Genomic DNA, 27,519 nt, shown 5'->3' on the forward strand with positions numbered 1-27,519 from the left:
ATAGCAGCAGAGTTAGTGAGATAAGACAGAGGGAGAGCTAGGGGGGAATGCAGGGGGGGGATACTAATCACAGAGCGGTCGTAAAACTTTAGCATAATGTGTAAGGAAACCAATATCTAAATTCAGGCCATTATTCTTCGTGTCAAAAAGAAGTATCATTCTTAGTTCAAACGTTTTCCTTTCCTGGATAGTTCTGAAATTCCCTTTAAGAACTAAGACATTGAGGTCTTCTATGGTGTGGTCCGATTGTGAGAAATGATGTCCCACAGGTGTGCATAAACTGTCTTCTTTATGTTCTTTGATGGTATGTCTGTGCAAATTCATCCTCGCTTGCAACTTCTGTCCTGTGTCCTATGTTGGTGAAACAGGACAGAAGTTGCAAGCGAGGATGAATTTGCACAGACATACCATCAAAGAACATAAAGAAGACAGTTTATGCACACCTGTGGGACATCATTTCTCACAATCGGACCACACCATAGAAGACCTCAATGTCTTAGTTCTTAAAGGGAATTTCAGAACTATCCAGGAAAGGAAAACGTTTGAACTAAGAATGATACTTCTTTTTGACACGAAGAATAATGGCCTGAATTTAGATATTGGTTTCCTTACACATTATGCTAAAGTTTTAAGACCGCTCTGTGATTAGTATCCCCCCCCCCCCTGCATTCCCCCCTAGCTCTCCCTCTGTCTTATCTCACTAACTCTGCTGCTATCTTTATTACCATTGATTTGTATGTGTTTGGTTTTCTCTTCTTTTTTTTTTTTTTTTTTTTTTTTTTCTTCTTTTTCTTTAACATTCTGCTTAAAAATTTGTGAATCAGTACTGCTTGGACCTTGAAGAAGGGGACATACCCCGAAAGCTTGTCCTGAAAAATTGTATGTTAGTGCAAATAAAAAAAGTATCACAGACAGTACTCAATTTTCTCTGTAGAAATATTGGAAATTTTGTGAAATCTAGTGCAGCTGCTGTATGGTTTAGACTTTTTATGGGCTTATTATTTACACTTTGTACGAATATTTTTTTGTAAGTTTTGTGTTGCAATTCTTTAGCCCCTAAGTAGTCCAGGCATTGCAATGGTCATAGTAAGGCAATAAAAATGACAAAAACTTGTGCAAAGGTACAGAATCATGACCTTAAAGGCCCATTCACGCTTAGCCATATTTGGTGCATTGTGCTCACATGCATTGTGTCAAGTATTAATGTGCATTGCGTTGAGGCAGCCAATTCATTTTGAATAGGCTGCCAACGCACCAGAACAAAAAAGGGACATGCAGCATGCTTTTCAAAACAGCTCAGCTGTAAGAAGTGGGTGGGATCCTAGAAACAATCACCCACTGTCCAATAAGGCTGGGGGAAGTGTGATACATGCATATGTCAGGAGAAAATCTGGCAATCTGCTGGAACAGTTCATATGGATTTAGTGAGCTTATCTTTACTTACCCATTAAACACTGCTATGTTTTACATGAGGCCCATTCATACTGCTTTTTTATTTATCTAACAGATTAAACAATCTGTATGACCAGCCAGCCATTAGTAAGCAGAGATGACTTTGGAAACTAAAATACAGATCTGTACAGGTTACACAGTATGATCACAGTTTAATCATATTCACATATTTATGTGTTTTGTTTCATGTGTAGATTATTTTGGAGGGACTCAGATCATCTAAAGGGCAATACACTTTAAATATCATCCCTAATGACATGCTGTTAGGCAGATTATACTGTGCTCTTAAATATGTATTGTAGATTTCTATTTGCTTACCCTGGGGCAATTTGATAACTTCTAAAATGTACCAAAAAATAAATATAATTTTACTGGCCTGCATGATGTTGCAGAAGTCCTCTAGTATTGCCAAAGGTAATACAATTATGCCACACATGTGGTACCTGGAAATTCTTCAGAAGATGTCTTTAAAGTGTTTTAAACAGTTACTTAACACTTGTGGATTGTCACTTAGCAGCCTACAAGAGGCATGCAGTCCGACTCTGCATGGGGTAATAGTCATAAGGTAGTACAGTTCCTGGCAACTACAAATGTTTCCATTGCATGTAGTGGATAACAGGGAGAGTAGTCCTTTAGCCATTTTCGCTGCCAGAGCAGTTTTTGCGTTTTTTGTGCACACATTTAAAAAAAATAATTTTAGCCCTAAGATGATGTAAACCCAAACATTATATATTTTCTGCAAGCAGACACCCTAGAGAATAAAATAGTGGTAGTCCAAATTTTTTATGTCACACGATATTACCACAGAGGTCTAGGAAATGCAAAATTTCAGTGAAAAACATGCTAAAGTGAATTTTAGGGCAAACGCAGTAAATTACCCAAATTTTTGCTAAAATATAAAAGACGAGGCTGCGTAAATAGATACCCAACACGCCAAACCGTAAATGTGTATGCACCCATGAAATGGCGACAAACTTCAGTACCCTATATTTTCTATAGGTGACACTGCAAAAGCCCCCTATAGGTATCAGTTTAGTGTTACGGAGGAGGTCTTGAGCTAGAATTATTGCTCTTGCTACGGCATGCATGATATGTAACATGTGTAATCCACAATTTCACGTGTAGGACCATGACGCATGCGTTTACGTCCATACATGCATATATGTGGAGGTGGGGGGGCTTCAAAACATTTTTTTTTAGGGGGGGGGGATTTTATGTGCTTGGGTTTGACTTAAATTTTTGCAAAAAAATAAATAAAAACATTTTTTACTTAACTTTTTTTTTTTTTTTTTTACATCACATGGGGACACAGTCCCCTATGTGATGATTTTTAGGTGACAGGTTCCCTTTATTGACCCTGCATGTTTCCTTTGGACTCCACTGAATGTTTTGCAATGCAGATCGCATTGCAAAACATTCCTTCATGGCTGAGCTAGCCGGGGATACCTAGATGCTGACCTGGAATTGACGTCACGGATGTCACTTTCCGGGTCAAAGCATAAAGGAGAGGAGAGCGGACGTGTGTCCCCTCTTCTCTTTCCCCCGCAGCCGCATGCACCCACCATCTCACTCCTGGGCCTGGAGATGGGCAAGCGGAGCCCGTTAATCATGGTGGGGGGTGCCGGTACCAGGGGTATGTTAGAGCAATCGGACGAAAGGAGTCTGCCTGTTAGTTTCACACACCATCCCGGTGACTGTAGCAACCAGATGGTGTATGATAACACAAACTGTCAGGTCCATATGACGTACGGACCAGGCAGCGAAAGGGTTAAAGCTTAAAGTAAGGGGAGCTCAATGAGGGAGTCGTCATCCTCATATGATGTTTCCCTTTACAGTTACTTAGTCTCTTTAACTTACATAATGCAAAGATCAATTTCAGCTAAATGTTTCTGAGCATTACTATATGCAGAATTAGAAAAGCTGTGGTAAACTAGGGCACTTATATACTGCAAAAGGGTCTCTTAACATGAAACTGAAAAATATTACTTCTTAGCCAAGTGACAACTACATTTCTTCAAAACATTTTGAGAGTGGTTCATAAAAGCACAAAACGCAAGATAACAGACCAACTGTCAGGGAACTTAAAGTGACACAAAATATCCTTAAGCTGGCCATACACTGTATATTTTTTTGTTATTCATTCCTCCATCCATATAAATGAGGTTGATGGAGGTACACTCTCCAGTGGAACACTGTAATCCAACAAAAGCACTTGCAGCTGTCAGAATACAATGATCAATGGTGATAGTTGCTGATCAAGGAAAGTTTTCCAACATATCCCTTCCACAGATGGCAAATGATTAATTAAGGTGAAGCAGGGATGGCCACACATTGATCGAAATTCAGAAAGTCCCTGTTGAGCCAGCTTTGTTCTCCAAAAATTATCTATATACATCCACTACTTAATGGCCCTGTAACCTATTTTTGAAAAATGTTCCTTGTTGGGTTTTTCTGCCTCCTTGCAACATCCTTCGCAAGTTCCTGCCCCCCCCCCTCACTTCCATTTGTCTGGAACTAGCACTGCACATTAGTTACAGTCATGTGCATTGCTCTATGCACATTACAAATCTCATAGTGCATCTCAGGAGCAAGCAACAGAGACTGGCTATGTTCCTACATACAATGGGACCGTGGAAACAAATACAACCTCCATCTCCAACAGGAGGTCAAAGCAGCAAAATTGGAGATTTCGAGGAGGCTGAAAGCAATACAAGGTACTTTAAGAATACATACTTAAATAAGATTTTTTTTAACCAAGGTTTAGTGTCACAAACACTTTAAAAGGGAAATTACCCCCCAGCAGTGTTTATAGGAGCTACAGTATCTACCCCAGTGATTCTGTAACAATATTTGTCTAAAATGGTATGTCATTATGCTAACAAGTCATTTGGACAAAGTATCTTATACATGTGTACTGTATATGGTTTTATTACTTTAAACTTAGCAATGAAATATGTATCCAAACTTCCCTAGTTATAAATGCTCCTACATTATCATATATGATCTTCAAAAAACTGTCTGCCCTCCAGTTGATGATCCCACTGGTAGTACCTGTAAGCACAGCAACAATGTGCATGGAAAATACAGGTCACTCAATCAAGGAAGCAAGCGGAGATCTTGTCTTACTACACAGACTAAGGATGGCTATAGATCATTGTTTCAACTCCAGTCCTCAAGTACCCCAACAGGTCATGTTTTCAGGCTTCCTATTTTGCACAGGTGATTTGATCAGTTTCACTGAAATAGTAATTACCACAGCCGTTTCATCTGAGGAAAACCCTGAAAAATGATCTGTTGGGGGGTACTTGGGACTGGAGTTGAAAAAAATTGCTATAGATGAGCCAATATCTTTCTAAGTGGAAAGACATCTATTCTTCCTCTTTAGAGCAGTTACAATGCGGTCTTTTTATGCAGCTAGACCATAAGACAGAAGTAGTTCACATGTGATTAATACCTTGTCAGAGATTTTATATTGGGTAGAAAAATCTTTGTGTGCATAAAGCTGGTCATAGATGGCTCAGTTTTTTCATTCAGCTAGCAGGCCTACTGAATCAGCCAAATTTGGATCCATCAATGGCCAGGTAAAAGGAGAAGTCCAGCCTGAGCTTTTTAGGTTAGGCTTCTCCTCTGGGTCACAGGAGTGCAATTCGTTTTGCACTCCTTTGACCCGTTTTCAGCAGAGAGCAGTATGAAGTCTGCTCTACGCTGATGTTGCTGCCATCAGCTGAGGCAGTGCGTCATCCCAACTTCCCAAGTCTGGATCCACCAGCTGCCTTGATTGATGGCTGTCTCAGTGAGCCACTGAGATGGCCGCTCCCCGCCCCTCCACAGCTCAGTGTTTCAATGAGCGTGGAGAAGCAGAGAGGAGAGACGCTGACTGACAGTCAGCAGCTCTACTCTCGGGGATCTGTGAAAACTGAGCCATCAGTGATGTTCGGTGGCTCGGTTCTTAGTGCAGAGACGGCGGGGGACAGATACAGCATCGGTCTGATGCTGCATCCACATAGGTAAGTATGAAACTGAAATTAAAAAAAAAACTCTCATAGTTCCCTTTTAAGGAGTGCTTTCACTACTACATATCTGTGTTATGTCCCTGGGGCCGTTGAGCAATGGGCTGTTTGAGAAGAGACAGAATTAATTAATAAAGTAAAGTAAAATAAAAAAATAAATAAATAAAAACCAACATTACATACTCACCTGCTCTGTGCAGTGTTTTTGCACAGAGCAACCCCAATCCTCAGCATCTTGGGTCACCTCCCTCCGACCAAGTACTTTCAGAGCAAGCAGCTTGTGTGTCCATTCACACACAGAGCAGCGGCTCGGCCCCACCCCCTGTCTCCCCCCATTGGCTCACTGGCTGTAAATGGGCTCAGGTAAGTATTAGAGGGGGCTGGGGGGGGGGGGGCTGCTACACAGAGAAGGTTTTTTTACCTTCATAAAAAAACTTTCAGCCCTTACAAACACTTTAGGGCATTTATGACCACCCTATCTTTATTTTCAACAGCTCAGCTATACTTTTATGCCGCATACACACGATTGTAAATGCCTCCAGCAAAACTCTGATGAGAGCTTTTTGTCGGAACATGCGACTGTGTGTGTATGCTCCATCGGTCTTTTGCTGGCAGAATTCCAGCCATCACAAGATTGAGAGTAGGTTCTCTATTTTTCGGGAAAAGTTCCTATCCGAAAATGCGTTCGTTTGTATGCAATTTGGACACGCAAAAATCATGCATGCTCAGAAACAATTTGACGCATGCTTGGAAGCATTGAACTTCATTTTCTCGGCTCATCATAGTGTTGTACGTCACAGAATTCTTGGCGGTCGAAAGTTCAGAGAACTTTTGTTTGACCGTTTGCATGCAAGGCAAGCTTGAGCAGAATTCCGTCGGAAAAACCACCCAAGTTTTTTCTGACGGAAATTCCGATCATGTATACGCGGCATTAGTTTATTGGATTTTTCTTCTGGCAACAGTACAAAACACCAATTAACAAAGCAGAAGACTTGTTTTTGCAGACCACCTGACTATATCATTGGGCTGTAAATGAAGATAGCCACAGATGGATAGAAATTTGGCCAGTTCAGCAGGGACTGCTCAACAGAAGTCAATCTAACAATTCACTTTTGTCAAATGGACTTGCTGGAAAACTTTCAGCATCTGCCATCTATGGCTAAGTGCACACTGACATCGTAAGCAGGCATTTGAGGGGTGTTTCCTCAAATGCCTATGCAAATGATACTATGGACAGCACACGGTGCTGTTCACATTATCAAAATATGAAGCGTCAGCATCACACTGCATCAAAATTGAAGCCTCATGTTGAGTACGGAGGAGTATGGAGGAGCTTGAAGCCTTTCAACGCCTTCCATTCAAGTCTATGGTAACGCTCTGCAAATGCACTAGCAGGCATTTGCACGTTAAAATTAGTTTTATAAAAAATCATGCAGGAAGAATATAATGTTCCACAATGGACTGTAATGATAGAGGAGAGCATAGTGTCCTGTAGTCACTTTCTTCTTTGCACTTCCTGTTTGTGCTACTTAACCACTTAAGAACCAGAAGATTTGCCCCCATAATGACCAGGCCATTTTTTGCGATACGGCACTGCGTTGCTTTAACTGACAATTGCGTGGTCGCGCGACGTTGTACCCAAACAAAATTGACATCCGTTTTTCCCACAAATAGAGCTTTCTTTTGGTGGTATTTAATCACCTCTGCGGTTTTTATTTTTTGCGCTATAAACAAAAAAATAGCGACAATTTTGAAAAAAAAATATTTTTTACTTTTTGCTATAATAAATATCCAAAATTTAAAAAAAAAACCAATGGCCAATGTGTATTCTACATATTTTTGGTAAAAAAAATAAATAAATCGCAATAAGTGTATATTGATTGGTTTGCACAAAATTTATAGCGTCTACAAAATAGGGGATATATTTATGTCATTTTTATTATTCTTTTTTTTATACTAGTAATGGCGGTGATCAGCAGTTTTTAGCGGGACTGCGACATTACGGCAGACAGACCGGAAACTTTTGACACTTTTTTGGGACCATTGACATTTATACAGCGATCAGAGCTAAAAATAGCCACTGATTACTGTATAAATGTCACTGGCAGGGAAGGGGTTAACACTAGGGGGCGATCAAGGGGTTAAGTGTTCCCTAGGGAGGTGTTTCTAACTGTGGGGGCAGTGTACTGACAGGGAGTAGATGAGATTGCTGTTCCTGATAACTAGGAACAGCAGCTCTCTCTCTAGTTCCCTGACAGAACAGGGATCTGTCTGTTTACACTGACAGATCCCCGTTTTGTCTCTCCCTGAAGTGATCGCGGGTCACCAGCGTACATCGTGGCTGCCAACCACGCACATCGGCTCCAGCATCACGCCGCGCGCGCCACCTAGATCACTTAAAGCGGCCGCTGTACAGCTACTGCTACCTTCTCCTCTTCCCACCACTTAACGGAGATGTCGGTAGCGTCAGAGGCGATCGGGTCCTCCCCCTGGCTTGGTATGGAGACGAGTGAGGGGAAGATAGCCCCCACCCGTATCCATACCATTGCAGGGTGGAAGTGATATCAAAACGCCACTTTTGCCCATAGCTCTTTTTTTTTTTAAATGACATTTTTTTTTATTGCATTTTTGTGTAAATATGATATCTGAGGTCTTTTTGACCCCAGATCTCATATTTAAGAGGTTCTGTCATGCTTTCTTTCTATTACAAGGGATGTTTACATTCCTTGTAATAGGAATTAAAGTGACACGATTTAAAAAAAAAAAATACAGTGTAAAAATAAAAAAATAAAAGGTAAAATAAATAATAAATGCTGAGCTTGCGTGCAGAAGGGAACGCATACATGAGCAGCGTATATGAAAAACTGTGTTCAAACCACACATGTGAGGTATCGCCGCGATCTGTAGAATAAAAAGTGTACTAAAGCGCCGATATGAACTAGTAAATAAATAAATAAGTGACAAATACTAGAAGATGACCAAATAATATAGCTGCAGTTATTGTGTATGTAAACTGATATCACACAAAAAGTGTTGTATATATTAAAAATGTATAATGCGCTAATATTAACCTCTCAGATCTGTAGAGTGAGTGCAATAATTCTCGCCCTAGACGTCCTCTGTAACTCAAAACATGCAACCTGTAGAATTTTTTACTAGTCGTCTATGGAGATTTTTAAGGGTAAATGTTTGTCGCCATTCCACGAGCGGGTGCAAATTTAAAATGTGACATTTTGGGTATCAGTTTACTCGGCATAACATTATCTTTCACAATATAAAAAAATTGGGCTAACTTTACTGTTGTCTTATTTTTTAATTCAAAAAGTGTATTTTTTCCAAAAAAGGTGCGCTTGTAAGACCGCTGCGCAAATATGGTGTGACAGAAAGTATTGCAACGGCTGCCATTTTATTCTCTAGGGTGTTAGAAAAAAATTATATATAATGTCTGGGGGTTCTAAGTAATTTTCTAGTTTTTAACCACTTGACCACTGGGCACTTAAACCCCCTTAATAACCAGACCAATTCTCAGCTTTCAGTGCTCTCATATTTTGAATGACAATTACTCAGTTATGCAACACTGTACCTATATGAAATTTTTGTCCTTTTTTTCACACAAGTAGAGCTTTCTTTTGGTGGTATTTAATCACCGTTGGGTTCTTTGTTTTTTGCGCTATAAAAGAAAAAAACCCGAAAATTCTGTAAAAAAATGCATTTTTCTTTGTTTCTATTATAAAATTTTGCAAATTAGTAATTTTTCTTCATATATTTTGGCCAAAATTTATACCGCTACATATCTTTGGTAAAAATAACCCAAATCAGTGGATATTATTTAGTCTTTGTGAAAGTTATAGAGTCCGCAAGCCAATCTCTGAAAATTGATCACACGGCCTATCTAAATTCTTGAGACTCTAACAAGCTAGGAAAGTACAAATACCCCCCAAATAACCCCTTTTTGGAAAGTAGACATTCGTAAGAGGCATGGTGAGTTTTTTGAAGTTGTAATTATTTCCCACAATTCTTTGCAAAATCAAGATTTTTTTTTTCTTTTTTCACAAAATTGTTATATTAGCAGGTTATTTCTCACACACAGCATATGCATACCACAAATTACACCCCAAAACACATTCTACTACTCCTCCTGAGTACAGAGATACCATATGTGTGAGACTTTTACACAGTGTGGCCACATACTGAGGTCCAACATGCAGGGAGTGCCATCAGGCGTTCTTGGAGCATAAATTACACATATAATTTCTTGACTACCTCTTACACTGAAGGCCCTGGAGAACCAGGACAATGGAAACGCCCCAAAAATGACCCCATTTTGGAAAGAAAAATACCCAATGTATAATCTGAGGCATATCGAGTCTTTTGAACATGTCATTTTTTTTCTACAAGTTATTGGAAAATGTGTAAAGAAAATGAAAACGCATTTTTTTTTTTACACAACATTGTCCATTTACACAATATTTCTAACACATAGCAAGTACATGCCAAAAATTACACCCCAAAAGAGATTCTCCTACTCCTCCTGAGTACGGCGATACCACATATGGGAGACTTTTCCACAGCGTGGCCACATACAGAGGACCAACATGCAGGGAGCATCATCGGTGTTCTAGGGACATAAGTTTCAAATCTAATTTGACTACCTATTACACTTTTGTGAGGCACTGTAGTGGCATGGATGATAACTGAAGTGGCATGGATGAGCATGAATGGGGATGGATGAGCCGGGGATGGGGATGGCTGAGCTTGAATGAGTATGGCTAGGTATGCCTGAGTACAGATGGGTACGTCTGAGTATGGCTGGGTATAGATGGGATGGCTGAGTATGGCTGGGTATGGCTGAGTATTGCTGGGTATGGCAGAGTATGGATGGGTATGGCCAATTATAGATGGGGGTGGATGGGATGGCTGAGCATGGATGGATGGATGAGTATTGCTGAGGATGGATGGATGAGGATGGATGGCTGAGGATGCTGAGTATGGATGGGTGAGTATGGATGGATGGATGAGTATGCTGAGTATGAATGGACGGATGAGTATGCTGAGTATGGATGGGTGAGCATGGATGGATGAGTATGGATGGGTATGCAGAGTATGGATGGGTGAGCATGGATGGATGGATGAGTATTGCTGAGCTTGGATGGATGGATGAGAATGGATGGCTGAGTATGCTGAGTATGGATGGGTGAGCACGGATGGATGGTTGAGTATGGATGGATGGATGAGTATGGATATGTATGCCGAGTATGGATGGGTATGCCGAGCATGGATGGGTGAGCATGCATGGATGGATGGGTATGCACAGTATGGCTGGGTATGCACAGTATGGCTGGGTATGCATGGCTGGGTATGCAGAGTATGGCTGGGTATGCATGGCTGGGTATGCAGAGTATGGCTGGGTATACATGGCTGGGTATGCAGAGTATAGATGGGTATGCATGGCTGAAAATGGATGGATCTGTCACTGAGCAGCGCTGTGGGCACTACACATCCAGCCCACAGTGCTGCTGCCATCGATCTCTCCCCTCTGCGCTCACACTGGATGGAGAGGGGAGGGAGGAACCGGAAATCACGCCGGTTTGATTACATGTGATCGCTCCGCCATTTTACGGAGCGATCACCATTTGACGGAGCGATCATGTGGTAAACGGCCACGATCAGCCGTGATCCGTGATGCGCCGGGTCCATGGATGTTCTCGGGTGCGTGCCCCAGGGGGCGCGTGAGAGCAGGATTCTGGGAGGACGTCACTGTACGCCCTCCCAGAGTTAAGCAAACGCCCTGTAGCCGTCATTCGGCTATGGGCCGGTTGCTAAGTGGTTAACTTGTAAACACCAAATCTCAGAAAGAGGCTCGGTCCTTAAGTGGTTAACGTGCCTTAACACGCATCGAGTGCTTCAAAACCATGCATAGGGCGTTTGGGGAGCATTTTTTAACGCACCAATAACGCTTGGAAAATGCCTGTGTCTAACACCAATGCTAATGCGTAGTAACGCTATAGGAACGTTAGAAGTGTTAGAAATTTAGACAAGTGTGAACAGGCCCTAATGGAGAGTCTCCATTGTCAGAATACAATGTCTCAGCGTAGAGGATTGGTCCATCTACCTAGACTGTGTGGAAGGAGAAATGTGTTTTTTTGGTTGCCATCTATATCCAGCTTTACTGTATGAGCCCACTGAACTTGCTAATGGTCACAGGGACATCACATAAGGGCAACTTGTGGAAGATACATAAATATGTGTCATGAAGAAGAAGGGCAAGGCAAACTACCTGTTCAAATGATCAAAGGCCTGTTTTCACAACATATACCTAGCCAGTGCCACCAGCAGGACACAAGCACATGAGCAACCTAATTACTGATCATAGAAGGCTCTCTTGTGTAGTTCTAGGAATTATTTTTAGAATGAATAAAGCTTTAAGTGCCGGTTCACACAAGTGTGATGCGAGAAACCTGCGAATCCAGTGCGGGTTCCCGCATCACACCTGAATTGCACAGTGGTTCACACTGAGATCTGTGAACCGCTGCGGGTGTCAATGTAAAGTTATCGACACCCCCAGATTGGTCCGCAGATCGCAGTGTGAACTGTAAAATGGTGCAGGAATCGGATTGCATAAGTGTGAACACCCATGCGATCCAATTCCAGTGTGGACCAAAAAAAGGGTCCTGCACAATTTTGGTGCGAATGTGATGCAATTTCAGCCATACAGTTTGTATGGCTAAAATTGCATCACACAGACATCGCATGTGATCTGAACAACAACGCGGTGTGAGCCGTATGTGATGTCTGGCATCACACAAGTGTGAACCAGCCTTAATCTCTAACAAGCTACAACACTGTTTAGGTACACATGTTGTAACTAAAATATAGGGGCTGGCATTTCTGGCCTTTCGAAAATGCTAGTTGACTGACTGTGTCTTTGTTCAGCTGTTCATCAGGAACAAGCATGCAGCAAATTAAAGAGAATTCAGACTTTTATCCAATACTTTTCCAGGTTTGTAACGCAACCTATTTAGGTCAAAGCAACAGCAACACATTAAGTTTTCAGAAGTAAAGGTCAGGAGTGGCAGCCTACATATTTTTCCCATAATAGGTTTCCTTTATAAGAAAAGACATCTAACCCAATCTAGTGTATTAATAAAAAGCAAACAACAAAACACAATCACATTAGGAAAAATATAATATAATAATAATTACAAAAACAATGCGAATATAAGGATGAGCTTATCACAGTTTTCGCATATATGCTAACGTAAAAGACTGCCTTTTGGTTACAAAAATATTCGGTAAATGCTAATAAAATGCTAATAAATAAGTTCTCAAAACTTCAAGAATAAAAAATATCGCTACCGTACAGTATAGTTAAGAAACCAATTATTGTGTCAACATGTCAAAGTTAGTGGTCATTCAATGCAGCTCATGAAGGTATACACTTTGCTGCTTCCCAGGTTTTTTTTTTTTTTCATTTGCCTTCCCCACAGCACAGAATATTGGACAATTTTAACAAGGTTCTGCTAAAAAGAAAAAAAAAAAACATGATGCTTTCATGAAAAAGGTGTTTTAAGTATAATCTATGCCATATAAAGGGCCTACAAAAACAATGTATATAATTCCGTTTCTATCATAGAACTGTATGTTAAGTGGCATCCTTCAAGGAGGAGCACAGAACAAAGTTTTTGGTTTTTGTTAGTCTCTGGCATTCCGGTCATTCAATGCAGCTCATGAAGGTATACATACGCTTTGCTGCTTCTCATGTTGTTGTTTTTTTGCCTTACCCACAGCACAGAATATTGGCCAATTTTAACACGTTTCTGCTAAAAAGGAAAAACATATGACACTTCCATAAAAAAAGGTGTTTTAACTCAAAGCAGGTAATCAGAAAATTTGCTTTCCTTTTCAGTTGTGCCAGGGAAAAAAACTTTCACAAGAAAGTATAATCTATGCCCTTTTATATTTTTGAAAGGCCCTACAACAACAATGCATACAATTGCATTTTCTACCATAAGACGAGAACTGTATCTTAAGTGGCATCCTTCAAGGAAGAGCACTGAATAAAGTTCTTGGTTTTTGTTATTCTCTGACATTCTGTGAATACTTAGAAACCACTGTTTTGTTGCATGATCTGCACAGTATTTTTAGGATCCACAGAGGCATTTGTGACTGTGGTTTGGGGCTTTGATAGAAGGCTTAGTAGTGGTGTTGTTATGGCAGCACCTAAACTACCGCCTTGCATGGCAACAAAAAGGTAACTATAGAACCTTGAACTGTGTATTATTTAATTACATTTTTCAGAAAACAAAATTCAAGCACAGACATACTTTTTAACACTACTTACTTCATGTTTTGGAACATATTCGTTATTACTAATTCTTTGTGCATCTTATTCTAAATGAGGTACAAGGGCTGTGGAGTATCCTGTACTGGTAAAACTAATTTACAACTGCAATGCATCCTTCAAATTTATTTACATTTGGTTGGGCTAAATATGCCCTCTAAATGTCATTCATGAAGGATAGTATTATATACTGGGAATAAAACAACTGACCAGTGAACTATACTCCTCCTACTAGTCTCCAGGCAGCAAATCATGCCCATGTAGGCCTATACTCGGACTTACATTAATATAATTTTTCAGCTTGGAACATAATCAGCTGTGAGATAAAACTGCATATACCTCAGGGCCTGAATTCACAAGCCATGTTCCTTTGTTGTACCTGTTCCTGGATGTTATAAGTATCCAACACAGGGACACAGGTGTCACTGACTACTATGCACAAAAGAAAACCAGTCAGAAGCTCATGGGTATGAAGTTTTTGAAGGAAAATTATAGTCAGAAATAGGGAGTTAACTGGAAGGCCCCATACACACTGGGCATTTAGCCATTCTGCCTTAGGCTCCGGCATTTAGGTGCGGGCGGGGGGCACAGGTGTATTGTCTATCCCTGCAGAACTGCTTGCAACCCAAGCATTCATCCCTGGGAACATACTGCCCTAAATTTAAGTACCACAATGAACACTGTTCAGTCACAGCAGCCTCTTACAAGAAAAGTTTACACTAGCGTTGCTCTCTGAAGAGCGATCCACATTTAGACCGCTCTTCAGAAAACATTTGACACGTTGTAACGAGGTGTTGTATCACCTCCTCACCGGCTGCCTTAAACCCCCTGAACCCTGCATTAGCATGCCTCCCATTCAGTTAAACGCGACAGTGGGGATAATTTTTGCCACACCCTGATTCAATGCTTCGCAGCCAGCTAGAATACCTACACACCCCTCAGCTGCCTTTGCAGCCAAACGGGGAGTGCTTTGGGGGGAGAGGGGTGGTAAAACGTCAGCTCAACTGTATGGTTTTACTGAAAACTGCTACTGTAAACAAGGCCACAGTGTCCGACAGGCTTCAGGAAGTGGAGTGGGACAGTGCACTGCGCACGATTCAAAGCTTCGCAGCCACAGAATACCTATGCACACTTCTGCTGCCTTTGCAGCCAAAGGGGAGTGCTTGGGGGGGGGCTTAACTGTATGGTTTTACTGCCCCCAACTGCTATTGTAAACAAGGCAATAGAGTTTGACAGGCTTCCGGAAGTGGGGTTGGACAGTGCACTGTGCACCTGAACTCTGGTGTCTCAGGCCTTATGGCAAAATGTCCAGGTTGCATGAGGCCTAATGCCAACATCAAGAAACAGTAACATTTCGCAAATAACAAAACAAAGGAATGGTTCCTAAAAAAATACAATGGACGTAAGAAAGTATCAAGTGAATTACACAACAAGCTTTTCCAGGGGATGGCTAACAGACTATGGGAAAAAAAAACATCTCTGCTCTGACCAAAATAAAAATGATTACAATTTTCTTCCCTTTAACATGCAGTGTTAAACCAATTCATTAGAGTAATTTTACTTTTTGCAGCACTTATTCTTCTAATTTAGAAGGCACTGGACTCTAAATGATCAAGAATTTTGACATTATTCCAGCTATTCAGAGTTCTGAGAAATTTCTAAAAGCTGACACACAGAGCTCACATCACAGTACTTTCCAATATCAACTTTTGATTCTACATCTGAAAGCGGGCCTTGAGTATTTGAGTATTTCTTTTTTGACATTAGAGTTGATTGTTCACATCTCTGCTCTAAGTTGCATTTAAAAAAAAAAAAAAAAAGTTTTGTTACTGCACAAGGTTTCACTTTATAATGAAAGTGCATAATAATGCCATCAAAAGTTAGTATGGATAAGAAAAAGTATCCATTTGCAATCAAGAAACATTTTACGTGTATGCTAAGAATTCTTTTTTTCCTTAAAGTGCCACAAAATTAAACTTCGCAAAACCTCCTACACAAAGAGATAAATACCTATCAAAATAAAAGTTAGGGAGTATCAGAACTGCTAAATATATTAGTATTTTTATCATGTGTTTTCAACTATTTAAATGGTAATATACATTTACTGCTCAAATAATGCTGTTTTAATCTCACAGCTATGCTGTAGATTTTCGATATGTATCTGGATGCTAGGACCTGCTGCAGCATTTTAGTACCAGGTGGACCCTAAAGCACAACAATCCATTAGAGAAACTATAGAAACCACTTTAGATTAGATAACCAAACATAATATTTTGGTATACTGCAGCTTTTCACCTTTTTTTTTGTTTTTTTATAAAATACACATTCCAGAACATTTAATTCTATTCTTTAGACCGGGCTTGAGTGACTTCTATGTGGCATCTGTGCACACATGCCTTCTTATAACTCCCTTTCTGAATGTGATCCGTGTTAGTCATCAATCTTAACCGGCAAGGAATCTGCTGATCCTGTCACTGTTGATTGGGTAGGAATCCAGCCTGTAGTATCTTCTCCTCTGGACACTTTCTCCCATTGACTGAGATTATCCCTTGACACAGAAAAAGGAAAAACATAATATAATGGCATGAAAGGTGGGGTAACATTTCTTTAAAAATATATTTTACTTAAATTAATTTACATATGGCTGAGCTCTGAGCAGATAAAAAGACACAACTTAACTCTATTCCGTAATACATCATTAAATATAAATACTTGATGCTGACCAGATAACACCCTCTCTGTAAAAGGCAGGAAGAAGCCGTACCGAGAGCCATTTAGTTCATATGCTGATCAGAAGTGTGCTGAGGAGGATAAAGTAGAATGATAAGCCCATTATTGTCCTGCTTCTTTCATTGTCCAGTTACAGACTGGGGCAAGTCCATGACAGCCTGGCCCTGAACCTAGTACACATGGGCTGAATGTCTGGCTGCATACTGTCTGACTATATACTCCCTTTGGTGAGTTTGCATTGCTTGTGGGGAAGGCAGAATGGAGCACGGTTGTAATAGCAGCTGTCATTGTTTTGGATGATCACTCTCATTATTGCATTGAATACCCATCAATTACTACACTAGGAGACTTTTTCTTTTGTATGTGTGGATACCACTACACAAGAGGAGGTGACAACATTTGATACTGGACGTGGACAAACACTTGGAAGTACATCTGCATTGAATTGCATGGCTGTTCTCTTGAATGAGACAGCACCTGTTTCTAGAGCGTTGACATTTTACTTATCTACACATTTAAAGGAGCACCGCACTTTTGTATTGTTGGAAGCGCTGCAATTTTGTTTTGTGTGTTTGATTAAGGATTGTGTATTTCCTTTATTGCTAGCAGCTAAAAAAAATTTGCGGTTTAGCACTGATCTTACTTTCTTTTTATTCAAGAGACCTTTGAAGCCTTGATAATGAGTAACTGTCACTCCATATATGTCATTACATTGTCAGCCCCCTAGTAATTGCAAAACTATTTTGTGAAAAAATTTAAAAAAGGGTGCACACACATATTAATGCAAGGTCCACAGTGGTATATTGAATACACCTATATTTTAGGCCCATACTTAATGGTTAATTCCAAATTGATAAGTTGTTAAAGTTATGGATATCGTAGTTTGTCATCATTGTCGTACAGCCACACACATTTTTATTCATTTATTTTTAGCGGTATTAAAGTGATTGTAAAGGTTTTTTTTTTTTTTTTTTTAAATAACAAACATGTTATAGTTGCCTCCTCTGTGCAAGGGTTTTGCACAGAGTGGCCCCAATTCTCCTCTTCTGGGGTCCCTCAGTGGCGCTCCTGGCTCCTCCTCTTCTCGAGTTCCATGGGGGCACTCCTGCGAGCGCGCTTCAGAGTCCTGCTGCTGGGCCTATTGACACAGACAGCAGGACTCAGCCCTGCTGAGCAGGAGTGAATGGTTGCTGCTGCTGTCAATCTATCCAATGAGGACCCAAGACAGCGGCTGGAACTGCTGTGCTCATTCCCGGTCTCTGGAACGATTGGGTTCAGGTAAGAAAAAGGGGGGGTCTGGGGGCAGCTGCACTACAGAAGGTTTTTCACCTTACTGCATAGAATGCAGTAAGGTGCAAAACCTTTAGTGTTTACAACTCCTTTAAACCCAAAAGCAAACATTTATCATATTGCAGCTTATCATGATGGCTGCCTTCATTTTCTTTTTTAGGCTTTCTTTCTTCTATTTTCATCTGTTGACCCGGTTGGTAAGTCTGCTTTTCAAAATCAGTTACAGACCATTTAACACTGGCAGGGATGCTCACAATGATCAGCTTTTACTGATTTATGCAAATACCAAAAGGAAATAAAAAAAAAACGGTTGATGAAACTGCTTTTAAAGTGTGAGCTGGAGTTTGGCTTCAATTTGATTACTGTATTTAAATCTGCTAGTGCATCTACTCCCTCTCCACCCAGACTGATAGTGCTGCTGTCCAAAGGTACCCCCTTTGCTCCTTCATCCAGAGCATCCAGAGGCAAACAAACAAAATTTGAGATCTGGATCTGGGAAGATCTGGATCTCAAATTTTCCGACAACAAAAACCGTTGTTGTAAATTCCGAGCGTGTGTACACAATTCTGATGCACAAAAATCCACGCATGCTCTGAATCAAGTATGTGACGGAAGCACTCGTTCTGGTAAAACTAATATTTGTAATGGATATAGCACATTCGCTCATAATTCGTAATCTTTTAATGCAGTGCATTCTCTTCTTCTTTATAATGCTAGAATAATGAAGTTGTTTTGCTGCTGATATTCACACAGAGTTCTGACAACCTGATTTTTTTATTATTTCTCGTGATCTCATGAATAATTTTTTTTTTCGTCAGATCTCCATAATAATATTTTGAATTTTTGTTTATAGTGTTTTTTTTTTTATCCAGATCTCCTATTTTATTTATTTATTTTTTTATAGTGATCTCCATAATTTTTTCTTTCGTTTTGTGTCAAGTTACCACACCATTATTATCCTGTATTTTTTAACCTCAAGGAGGTTGGTGTTGGTGTCCCTTGTTAATTTGACATTGTATTTTTGAAATGTACCTGCCTACTCACAAACAAACTGTCCTTTTTGAAGTAAAACACATAGGCAAGTATTTGTGAAAAATAAATAGCCATTTATTATGGGTCATAACAAAATAAAGAGGAAGGCAACGCTGGATAAACTGGTGAAATGTGCAAAGCCTTTGTACCCCAGGGCAGACATCAATTATTTTACAGTCAAAATTGGTGGCCTGAGGAGTCCTTATAATAGTGAGCACAATCCGGTTCAGGACTAAAAGAGATCAGGAACAGCAGCAGATGACATATCTGTCCCCAGGCTGTGGTCTTACCACAGCCTGCATCTTTTGTCAGACCAGACTGAACCCAGGCCATCACTTTCTTGTCTTCCTTCCACGCTTGCTTTCAGGCTGTGGCTCTGGTGTTGTAGTTGTGGCAGGAGGTGGAGGAGGAGGACCATAGTTGAACTCACAACGTGGCTTTGGCTTGTGAGTTCGCCCCTTAACCCCTTATTTAGGGCTTGTAACATAACTTCCTCATATAAGAGGCGTTGGCCCTCCTCAATTTTCTGCATTTTGCAGGCTGCCACGTAGGCATAGTCGTCTTGATTATGGATTCTGAGGGCCACAGTAGCCTTCCGAAATAGGCCAAGTGCTGCCTCCTCCAGGATACTCCTCTTCCTGGGACTTTTTTTGGAAGGCAGAGGGGAGGGACCTGGGATTCGGGCAGGCTACTGGGCCCGGCCACCTCCTGGCTGCCACTTACCCCCGTAACCTCCTGGCTTCCACTTTCCACAGCCTCCTCCTGGCTGAGACTTTCCTGTGTATGAAAAAGGGACATAGTTTTAGTTTTTGGTTCATCAGTCACCCACAACTTTCAGCTCATGACTGTTGCAAATTGAATGTTAATAAACAGAAAAGACTATCATTCTGACCCCAGCATTTTTAATTCTTGTCCCAATCATTTGTGGCCACTACTGTCTATTGATATGTAAAACACTTTGTAAAATCAGAAATTACTGATCAATCTAACATCTAGTTAACATCATTAATTATTTGACTAAAAATATGTTGAACAATGCTATACCTGGCTCAAGCTGGGCTCCTCCACTTCTTCCTGGCTGGAAGGCCTAGGTTGGACATCGGAAGCCTCAGCTGAGGTAGAAGGAAGCCTTGAAGGAAGACTGGTGAGTGCTGGCCTGGGTTCAGTCTGGCCTGCCAGAAAATGCAATCTGTCATAGTACCACACCCTGCGTACATAAATGTCATCTGCTGCAGCTCCTGATCTCTGGGAATCCTGAACCTTCTTATGCTCCCTATTATAAGTGCTCTTCATGCCACCAATTAGGGCCTTCAAATAGGGGATGTCTGCTGTGGGGATCACCGGCTTCACAAATTCCAGCAATTGATCCAGCGCTGCCTTCCTCTTTGTTTTATTGTTATAAAAGGGGTGCTTTACCTACCACAGACAGGGCAGCTCCCTGTACATATCAATGAATATGGGGATAAAGGCCTCATCATTAAATAGATCCATTTTCTCTGCAAGACACAACACAAGACAAACCCTAATGTCAGGCTAAACTCTTCTAATTATGTCCCAATATAGGCCTCAATCTATAAGCAGTATAGGCCACTGATGCACCAAGTTAAAATTGTACCTTCGTTCTAATGATCGGCGCTTCCGATACTCCTTCCTCTGCTCACAGATCGTACGTACGACGCACGTGTGTTACGCTTTATATACACTGCGCATGCGTGAAACTTCGCCCGGCCCTGACATTCTTTCTAGTCTATTCCCCACCCCTTCTCTTTTGGCGTAGTGGGAGAGCACATGGCAGAGAAAGAGCAAGTGCATGCAGAGAGCAGCAACGACGAAAGCCCGGAGCCACAAAGTCCCGATCCCGGAGGAGATTTAAGGCCCCAAATATGTCGTTTGTCGAGATAGTGGAGATGGTGGACATCTTGAAGAAGGCCGACTATGATGGGAAGCATGGGCCTTACTCAAACCCAAATGTGAGAAAGGCCAAGATCATGGCTAAAGTTGTGAAAAGTCTGCAGAAGAATTTTGGGGTACGGCGATCCAAGGATCAACTGATCAAATTTCAGACGTGAAATTAAGGGAGCAGTACAGAAAGATCAGGAAACTGTTTCTAAAAAGTATTTGTCCTGTGTTTCTATTATTATTATTACGTTCATGCTGCTCCATGTGTTTTTCTTTACTGTTGTACAGTTTAAAATGGCAACTTTCAGGTTCGTTGGCACAGTAATCGTTCATAGTAAACATTGTTCGCTTGCCCACTAATACGATGTTTTTGGCAGATACAGGTTAACTACATTTGTTCAGACCTATTTGTATTCAAAGAAGTTTAGTACATTGTTGTCTAGATGGGTTTATAACTAGAATGAAAATGTAAATTTGATTCAGTGTAAGGAGAGGACACTCAGCAGCTGTTTAAACATCTGGACGCAGGAGCACTAGTGTGGGACACCAGAACAAACTTTTTAGGGTGTACAAAAAAGGTAAGTATTCCAGCTTCAGAAAGGGAAAAAAAAAATGTCCTGGAAAACAATTGTACGACACTTCCAAGCAATTTTTCAGATTCCTATTTCTGCCCTCAAATATCTGTGTGCTAAGTATACCTTTTTTTTATTTACATAGGGGAGAAAAGATTCAGGACATCAGAGGACACCAGGAACCCCCACCTCCTAAAGAAGGGGAAATACCAACACCACAACCAGAGGATGTGGAGGAAGGAGAGGTTTATGAAGTGGGCGAAATAGTGACCACAACAGGTGAGTGTCTGAGACCACAGCTTCAGGTAATAGATGTATGCCTGCATATTTATAATACATGGTGTTTTTTTATTTTAGGTGACGTGGATGTTGTGGAAGAAGAAACTCATTTCACAAGTGCAAGTGCACACGTTCTCATCGGGGAGATCATGGTGTGCAATCGGGATTTACAGAAGATCAAGGAAGACATCAATGATGCTGAAAAAAGACTCAAAACATCATTGATGTTTAGGCAGAATATAGAACACACCTAAATTCTTCCATTTGTTGATATTTTTAAAATTTTGGAATCTTTTTTGAAGTATCTTGAAAGCTAAATTTTGAAGATGCACACAGTGTGTCAACATGTGCTATCTGCCATCACGGGATATCAATGTACGCGTTTTGTGGGTGCAACCCCTTCCTCGCAACTCAAGTAACTGTGAGGAAGGGGTTGCACCCCCAAAACACGTTCATTGATCCCCCATTATGGGAGCTAGCACATGTTGACATTAGGCATGGGATCAGGAGGGAAATCCCCAGTTTGACTCCCAATTTGTGCGTATCTTCAAAATTTGGCTTTCACAGGGGTGAGATCACCCCATCTGATGAAAGCAATATCAACACAGTTTGGACATACTAATGTTTGATATTGCCTTCAAATTATCAAAGTTGAACTTTGTAAGTTCCTGAGTTGTGTATTGTTTTATGGTTTTAAACATGCCTGTTTAACACAAAAAAGGCTATTTGTACTGTCAAAACCAAAAATGTTATTACAAAAATATGTTGGTTTGTTCAAAAACCCTTTTCTAACGCACATGTGAATGTGCACAGAGTAAAAAGTTTTCTACTCAACAATGTGTGTCTTCTTATTTCAATGCTCAATAGCAGTTTTTGGACTAAGTTGGTGTTTACAGTGACAATGGGGGTTATTTACTAAAGGCAAATCCACTGTGCACTACAAGTGCACTTTCAGTGCAGTTTCAAGTGCACTTTTGCAGTGCACTTGGAGTGCAAAGTGGATTTTCCTTTAGTAAATAACTCCCACAATGCTTTATAATTTGCAACAAACAGGCCATTTTCGTGACTCCCAAAAATTAATTAATGGTGCTGAAAATGATGAATATTTTTATCAGTAATTACATACATTAACAACAAAAACAAGGTGTGTGTAGCAGACCCACAACATAATAGTTCGCTGAAGAAAAGATTATCACTGCATGTATTAAATAAATTACATTTGCACTATTGAATAAAATGGGCAAAAAGAAAAGCCCATTGGATAACCTAGGAGACAGCTAAAAGAAACACAAGCAGAAGTCCGGCCTAAGGCCCAACTGAGGCCACATAGTTCATTGAATTTCTCCTTAAATAGTTGTGGAGAATGCAGCATGCAAGGATTATATGGCTAAGTTTATATTCCGCCATGTTGATTGCCGTAAGGAATAGGCGGAACCGGCCACCACTCTTCTGGCTCTCGCCAGCCGGTAGTTAAAAACACTCTGGTCCAGGGTGAGGGTCCTCATGGCTTCAAAACGGTCAGCTGGTCAGAACGAACTAACAGAAAGCACTGAAAAACAGAAAAGCCTGAGAAGAGCGAGCTGAAAATCAGAAATGAGCAGACAAGAATGCACTGAAATCAAATACATACTATAAAATACGCACTGAAAAACAAATGCAAACCCACAAGCACAAACTGAAGAGCAGTAACGATCTGAAAAGCACGAGGTTGAAAAGTGCGAATCGTCTTCCCACCAAACTTCTACTAACACGAGATTAGCAGAAGGAGCTCAAAGGGTGGCGCACTTGGTATTGAACTTCCCTTTTATAGTGCCGTTGTACGTGTTGTACGTCACCGCGTTCTTGATGTTCGGAATTTCCGACATTTGTGTGACCGTGTGTATGCAAGACAAGTTTGAGCCAACATCTGTCGGAAAAAAAACATGGATTTTGCTGTCGGAATGTGCGATCGTGTGTGTACGCAGCATAATACAGGTGGTGTGTTACTGGCCAGATCACCAGGTGAAAACAGATAGGGAAAAAAGCTTAAAAAATAACAAAAAACAAAAAAAACGGAAGCAGCCACCACACCTAATGATTGGTAAACTGTAATATATTAAATTTTTTGCTTTGGGCTTAATACCGCTTTAAGCCCTAACATTTTTGGTATTTACGTGTCTTATCTCAAGTTACAGAAACTTTGGAGATATTCTTGTGTTTGTCTGCACTAAAATCGATTTGAATCTATTTTGTACTAAAAATGTAGATGTGATAAATAGTTAATATTGTGTGACATAAAAAAAAATTGCAACTACCACCTAACTTTCAGACATTATTTAACCTCTTGCCAAACGCAATACATATACAGTAAAACCTTGGATTGCGAGCATAATTAGTTCCAGAAACATGCTTGTAATCCAAAGCACTTTTATATCAAAGCGAATTTCCCCATAGGAAATAATGGAAACTCAGATGATTCATTCCACAATAATTTATTCATAACTCCTTCAGTTCATAGTCCATATAAAAAGATTATAGCAATGTGATAGTTTGCGTAACCATAAAATGTCCATCCACAAATGGAAGCCTCCACAGGGGGATTAGAAGCAAAATCCAGCAGGAAATACAGTGTATAAAAGAGAAGAGAAGCGCCTCTAAGTGTAGCAATATGGTTACATTTAATGAAGGTACAACATTTAGCAACTCACGTGGTTGATGATTAAAAGAGGCACAACTAAGTATGCAGGTATCAGGGGTAAAGCTGTCCACATAGACCGTAACTCAATACACAGCCATTAATGTCTAAACCGCTGGCAACAAAAGTGAGTACACCCCTAAGTGAAAATGTCCAAATTGGGTCCAATTAGCCATTTTCCCTCCCTGGTGTCATGTGGCTCATTAGTGTTACAAGGTCTCAGGTGTGAATGGGGAGCAGGTGTGTTAAATTTGGTGTTATCTCTCTCTCTCTCTCTCTCTCATACTGGTCACTAGTCACCTCATGGCAAATAACTCTCTGAGGATCTGAAAAAAAGAATTGTTGCTCTACATAAAGATGGCCTAGGCTTTAAGAAGATTGCCAAGTCCCTGAAAGTGAGCTGCAGCACAGTGGCCAACACCATACAGCGGTTTAACAGGACAGGTTCTACTCAGAACAGGCCTCGTCATGGTCAGCCAAAGAAGTTGAGTGCACGTGCTCAGCATCATATCCAGAGATTGTCTTTGGGAAATAGACATATGAATGTTGCCAGCATTGCTGCAGAGGTTGGGGGTGGGGGGTCAGCCTGTCAGTGCTCAGACCACACACCGCACACTGCATCAAATCGGTCTGCATGGCTGTCATCCCAGAAGGAAGCCTCTTCTAAAGATGATGCACAAGAAAGCCCGCAAACAGTTTGCTGAAGACAAGCAGACTAAGGACTTGGATTACTGGAACCATGACCTGTGGTCTGATGAGGCCAAGATAACCTTATTTGGTTCAGATGGTGTCAAGCGTGTGTAGCAGCAACCAGGTGAGGAGTACAAAGACAAATGTGTCTTGCCTACAGTCAATCATGGTGGTGGGAGTGTCATAGTCTGGGGCTGCATGAGTACTACCAGCACTGGAGATCTACAGTTCATTGAGGGAACCATGAATGCCAACATGTACTGTGACATACTGAAGCAGCGCATGATCCCCACCCTTCGGAGACTGGGCCGCAGGGCAGTATTCCAACACGATAATGACCCCAAACACACCTCCAAGACGACCACTGCCTTGCTAAAGAAGCTGAGGGTAAAGGTGATGGACTGGCCAAGCATGTCTCCAGACCTAAACCCTATTGAATATTTGTGGGGCATCCTCAACTGGAAGGTGAAGGAGCGCAAGGTTTCTAACATCCACCAGCTCCATGATATCATCCTGGAGGAGTGGAAGAAGACTCCAGTGGCAATCTGTGAAGCTCTGGTGAACTCTATGCCCAAGAAGATAAGGCAGTGTTGGAAAATAATGGTGGCCACACAAAATATTGACACTTTGGGCCCAATTTGGACATTTTCACTTTGGGGTGTACTCACTTTTGTTGCCAGTGTTTTAGCCCTTAATGGCTGTGTGTTGAGTTATTTTGAAGTGACAGCAAATTCACACTGTTATACAAGCTGTACACTCACTACTTTACATTGTAGCAAAGGGAAATTTCTTCAGTGTTGTCACATGAAAAGATAGAATAAAATATTTACAAAAATGTGAGGGGTGTACTCACTTTTGTGAGATACTGTATATATGCATTGTGGTTTGCAAGTGGTTTACCAGTGTTAAGGCTGAAGCTATCAGCCATAACCCTGGTATTTTTTATTTCAGCCGGAGGCTGGCTTTCTCATGAAAGCGGTCTGAGCGGCTTATTGGCCACAGGATCGCTTTCAGAAGCAGCTCACCGTTGTTTCTTGGGCCTACTATTTTTAGCGGTGCGCCTGAGAAACGATCCGATGGTGCGGCCGGCTGGACACAGAGGCAAACAGAGACCAGATTGTCGCTAATCGCCTCTATGGCCTCAGAGGACCGGAGCGATGACGACTTCCAGCGGAAGTAAACAATTTTTTCTTTCTTTAAAACAAAAGATCAATTTTTTTTTTAAATCTTTTGCTTTGAAAGGAAAAGGAGAGATTTGGGGTCTTTTTGACTCCAGATCTCTCCATAAAGAGGACCGGTCATTCTAATTTCTATTACAAGGGACATTTATATTCCTTGTAATAGGAATAAAGGTGATCGAAATTTTTTTTTTTTTAAACGGACAGTGTAATAATAATAATAATAATAAATAAAAAAAAATCAAGAAAAAAAATATGTGCACGCATATATTAACGGTGTTTGCACCACACATATGAGGTATCGCCGCGAATGTTATAGCGAGAGCAATAATTCTAGTGATTGACCTCCTCTGCAACTCTAAAGAGGTCATCTGTAAAAATATTCGCCTATGGAGATTTTTAAGTACCGTAGTTTTTCACCATTCCACGAGCGTGAGCAATTTTAGCCGCTTCAGCCCCGGAAGATTTTACCCCCTTCCTGACCAGAGTACTTTTTACAATTTGATACTGCGTCACTTTAACTGACAATTGGGCGGTCATGCAATGCTGTACCCAAACGAAATTTGCGTGCTTTTTTTCTCACAAATAGAGCTTTCATTTGGTGGCATTTAATCACCTCTGCGTTTTTTATTTTTTGCGCTATAAACAAAAAAAGGGACAATTTTGAAATGTATGGGGATAGGACTAACTGGCGGAGGAGACATATCGCTGTTCCTACTTAGGAACAAATTATATGTCTCTTCTCCCCTGACAGAACAGGGATTTGTGTGTTTACGGGTAGCCAGCGGGGATCGCGCCTGCTGGCCACGTGCATCGGTTCCCCCCGCCATGCAGCGGGCACGCTGGTGTCATGGCTGACCAAATAGATCTCTAGTAATCCTTAAACGTGACCTTCTCTGCTGCCAATTTCAGCATTGCCGAAATTGGCAGCAGAGGAGGTCACATTTGAGGATTGCTAAGATCTGTTTGGTCAGCCATGACACCATCTTTTCTGGTCCAACCACTGATGGATTCGATCTGAGTGTCGGGTCATGACCTAATGCCTGTCTACACTCCTATAGTGTGAAGGCTAGGGATCTGGTAAGCAAACACCTTACTAAATATCACGGTGGAGGTGCACTTGGTGAAATCTCATACAATCATTCACTAACTTTGGATATCGCAAATACCGTGTGACATAAAAAATTGTAAAGACTGCCATTTTATTCCCTAGGGTATCTGCTAAAAAAAAAAAAAAAAAAAAAAAAATTATATATATATATATTATACACACATACACACACAGTATCTTACAAAAGTGAGTATACCCCTCACATTTTTGTAAATATTTTATCATATCTTTTCATGTGACAACACTGAAGAAATTACACTT

At 40.8% G+C, this 27,519-nt stretch overlaps 1 protein-coding gene across 2 annotated transcripts in view; it reads right to left on the reverse strand.

Moving 5' to 3' along the window:
• Window positions 1-754: 754 nt before the first annotated feature.
• Window positions 755-27,519, reverse strand: part of PDE10A (phosphodiesterase 10A) — a 516,915-nt gene continuing 490,150 nt past the window's right edge. For both annotated transcript variants that reach the window (XM_073627496.1, XM_073627495.1), the window contains exon 22: window positions 755-16,351. In XM_073627496.1, coding sequence (XP_073483597.1) covers window positions 16,234-16,351 — 118 coding nt within the window. In that variant the 3' untranslated portion in view covers window positions 755-16,233. The remainder of the gene's footprint in view (window positions 16,352-27,519) is intronic.

This window comes from Aquarana catesbeiana, linkage group LG04 (genome assembly GCF_042186555.1).
Source record: "Aquarana catesbeiana isolate 2022-GZ linkage group LG04, ASM4218655v1, whole genome shotgun sequence".
NCBI classification, from domain to species: domain Eukaryota; kingdom Metazoa; phylum Chordata; class Amphibia; order Anura; family Ranidae; genus Aquarana; species Aquarana catesbeiana.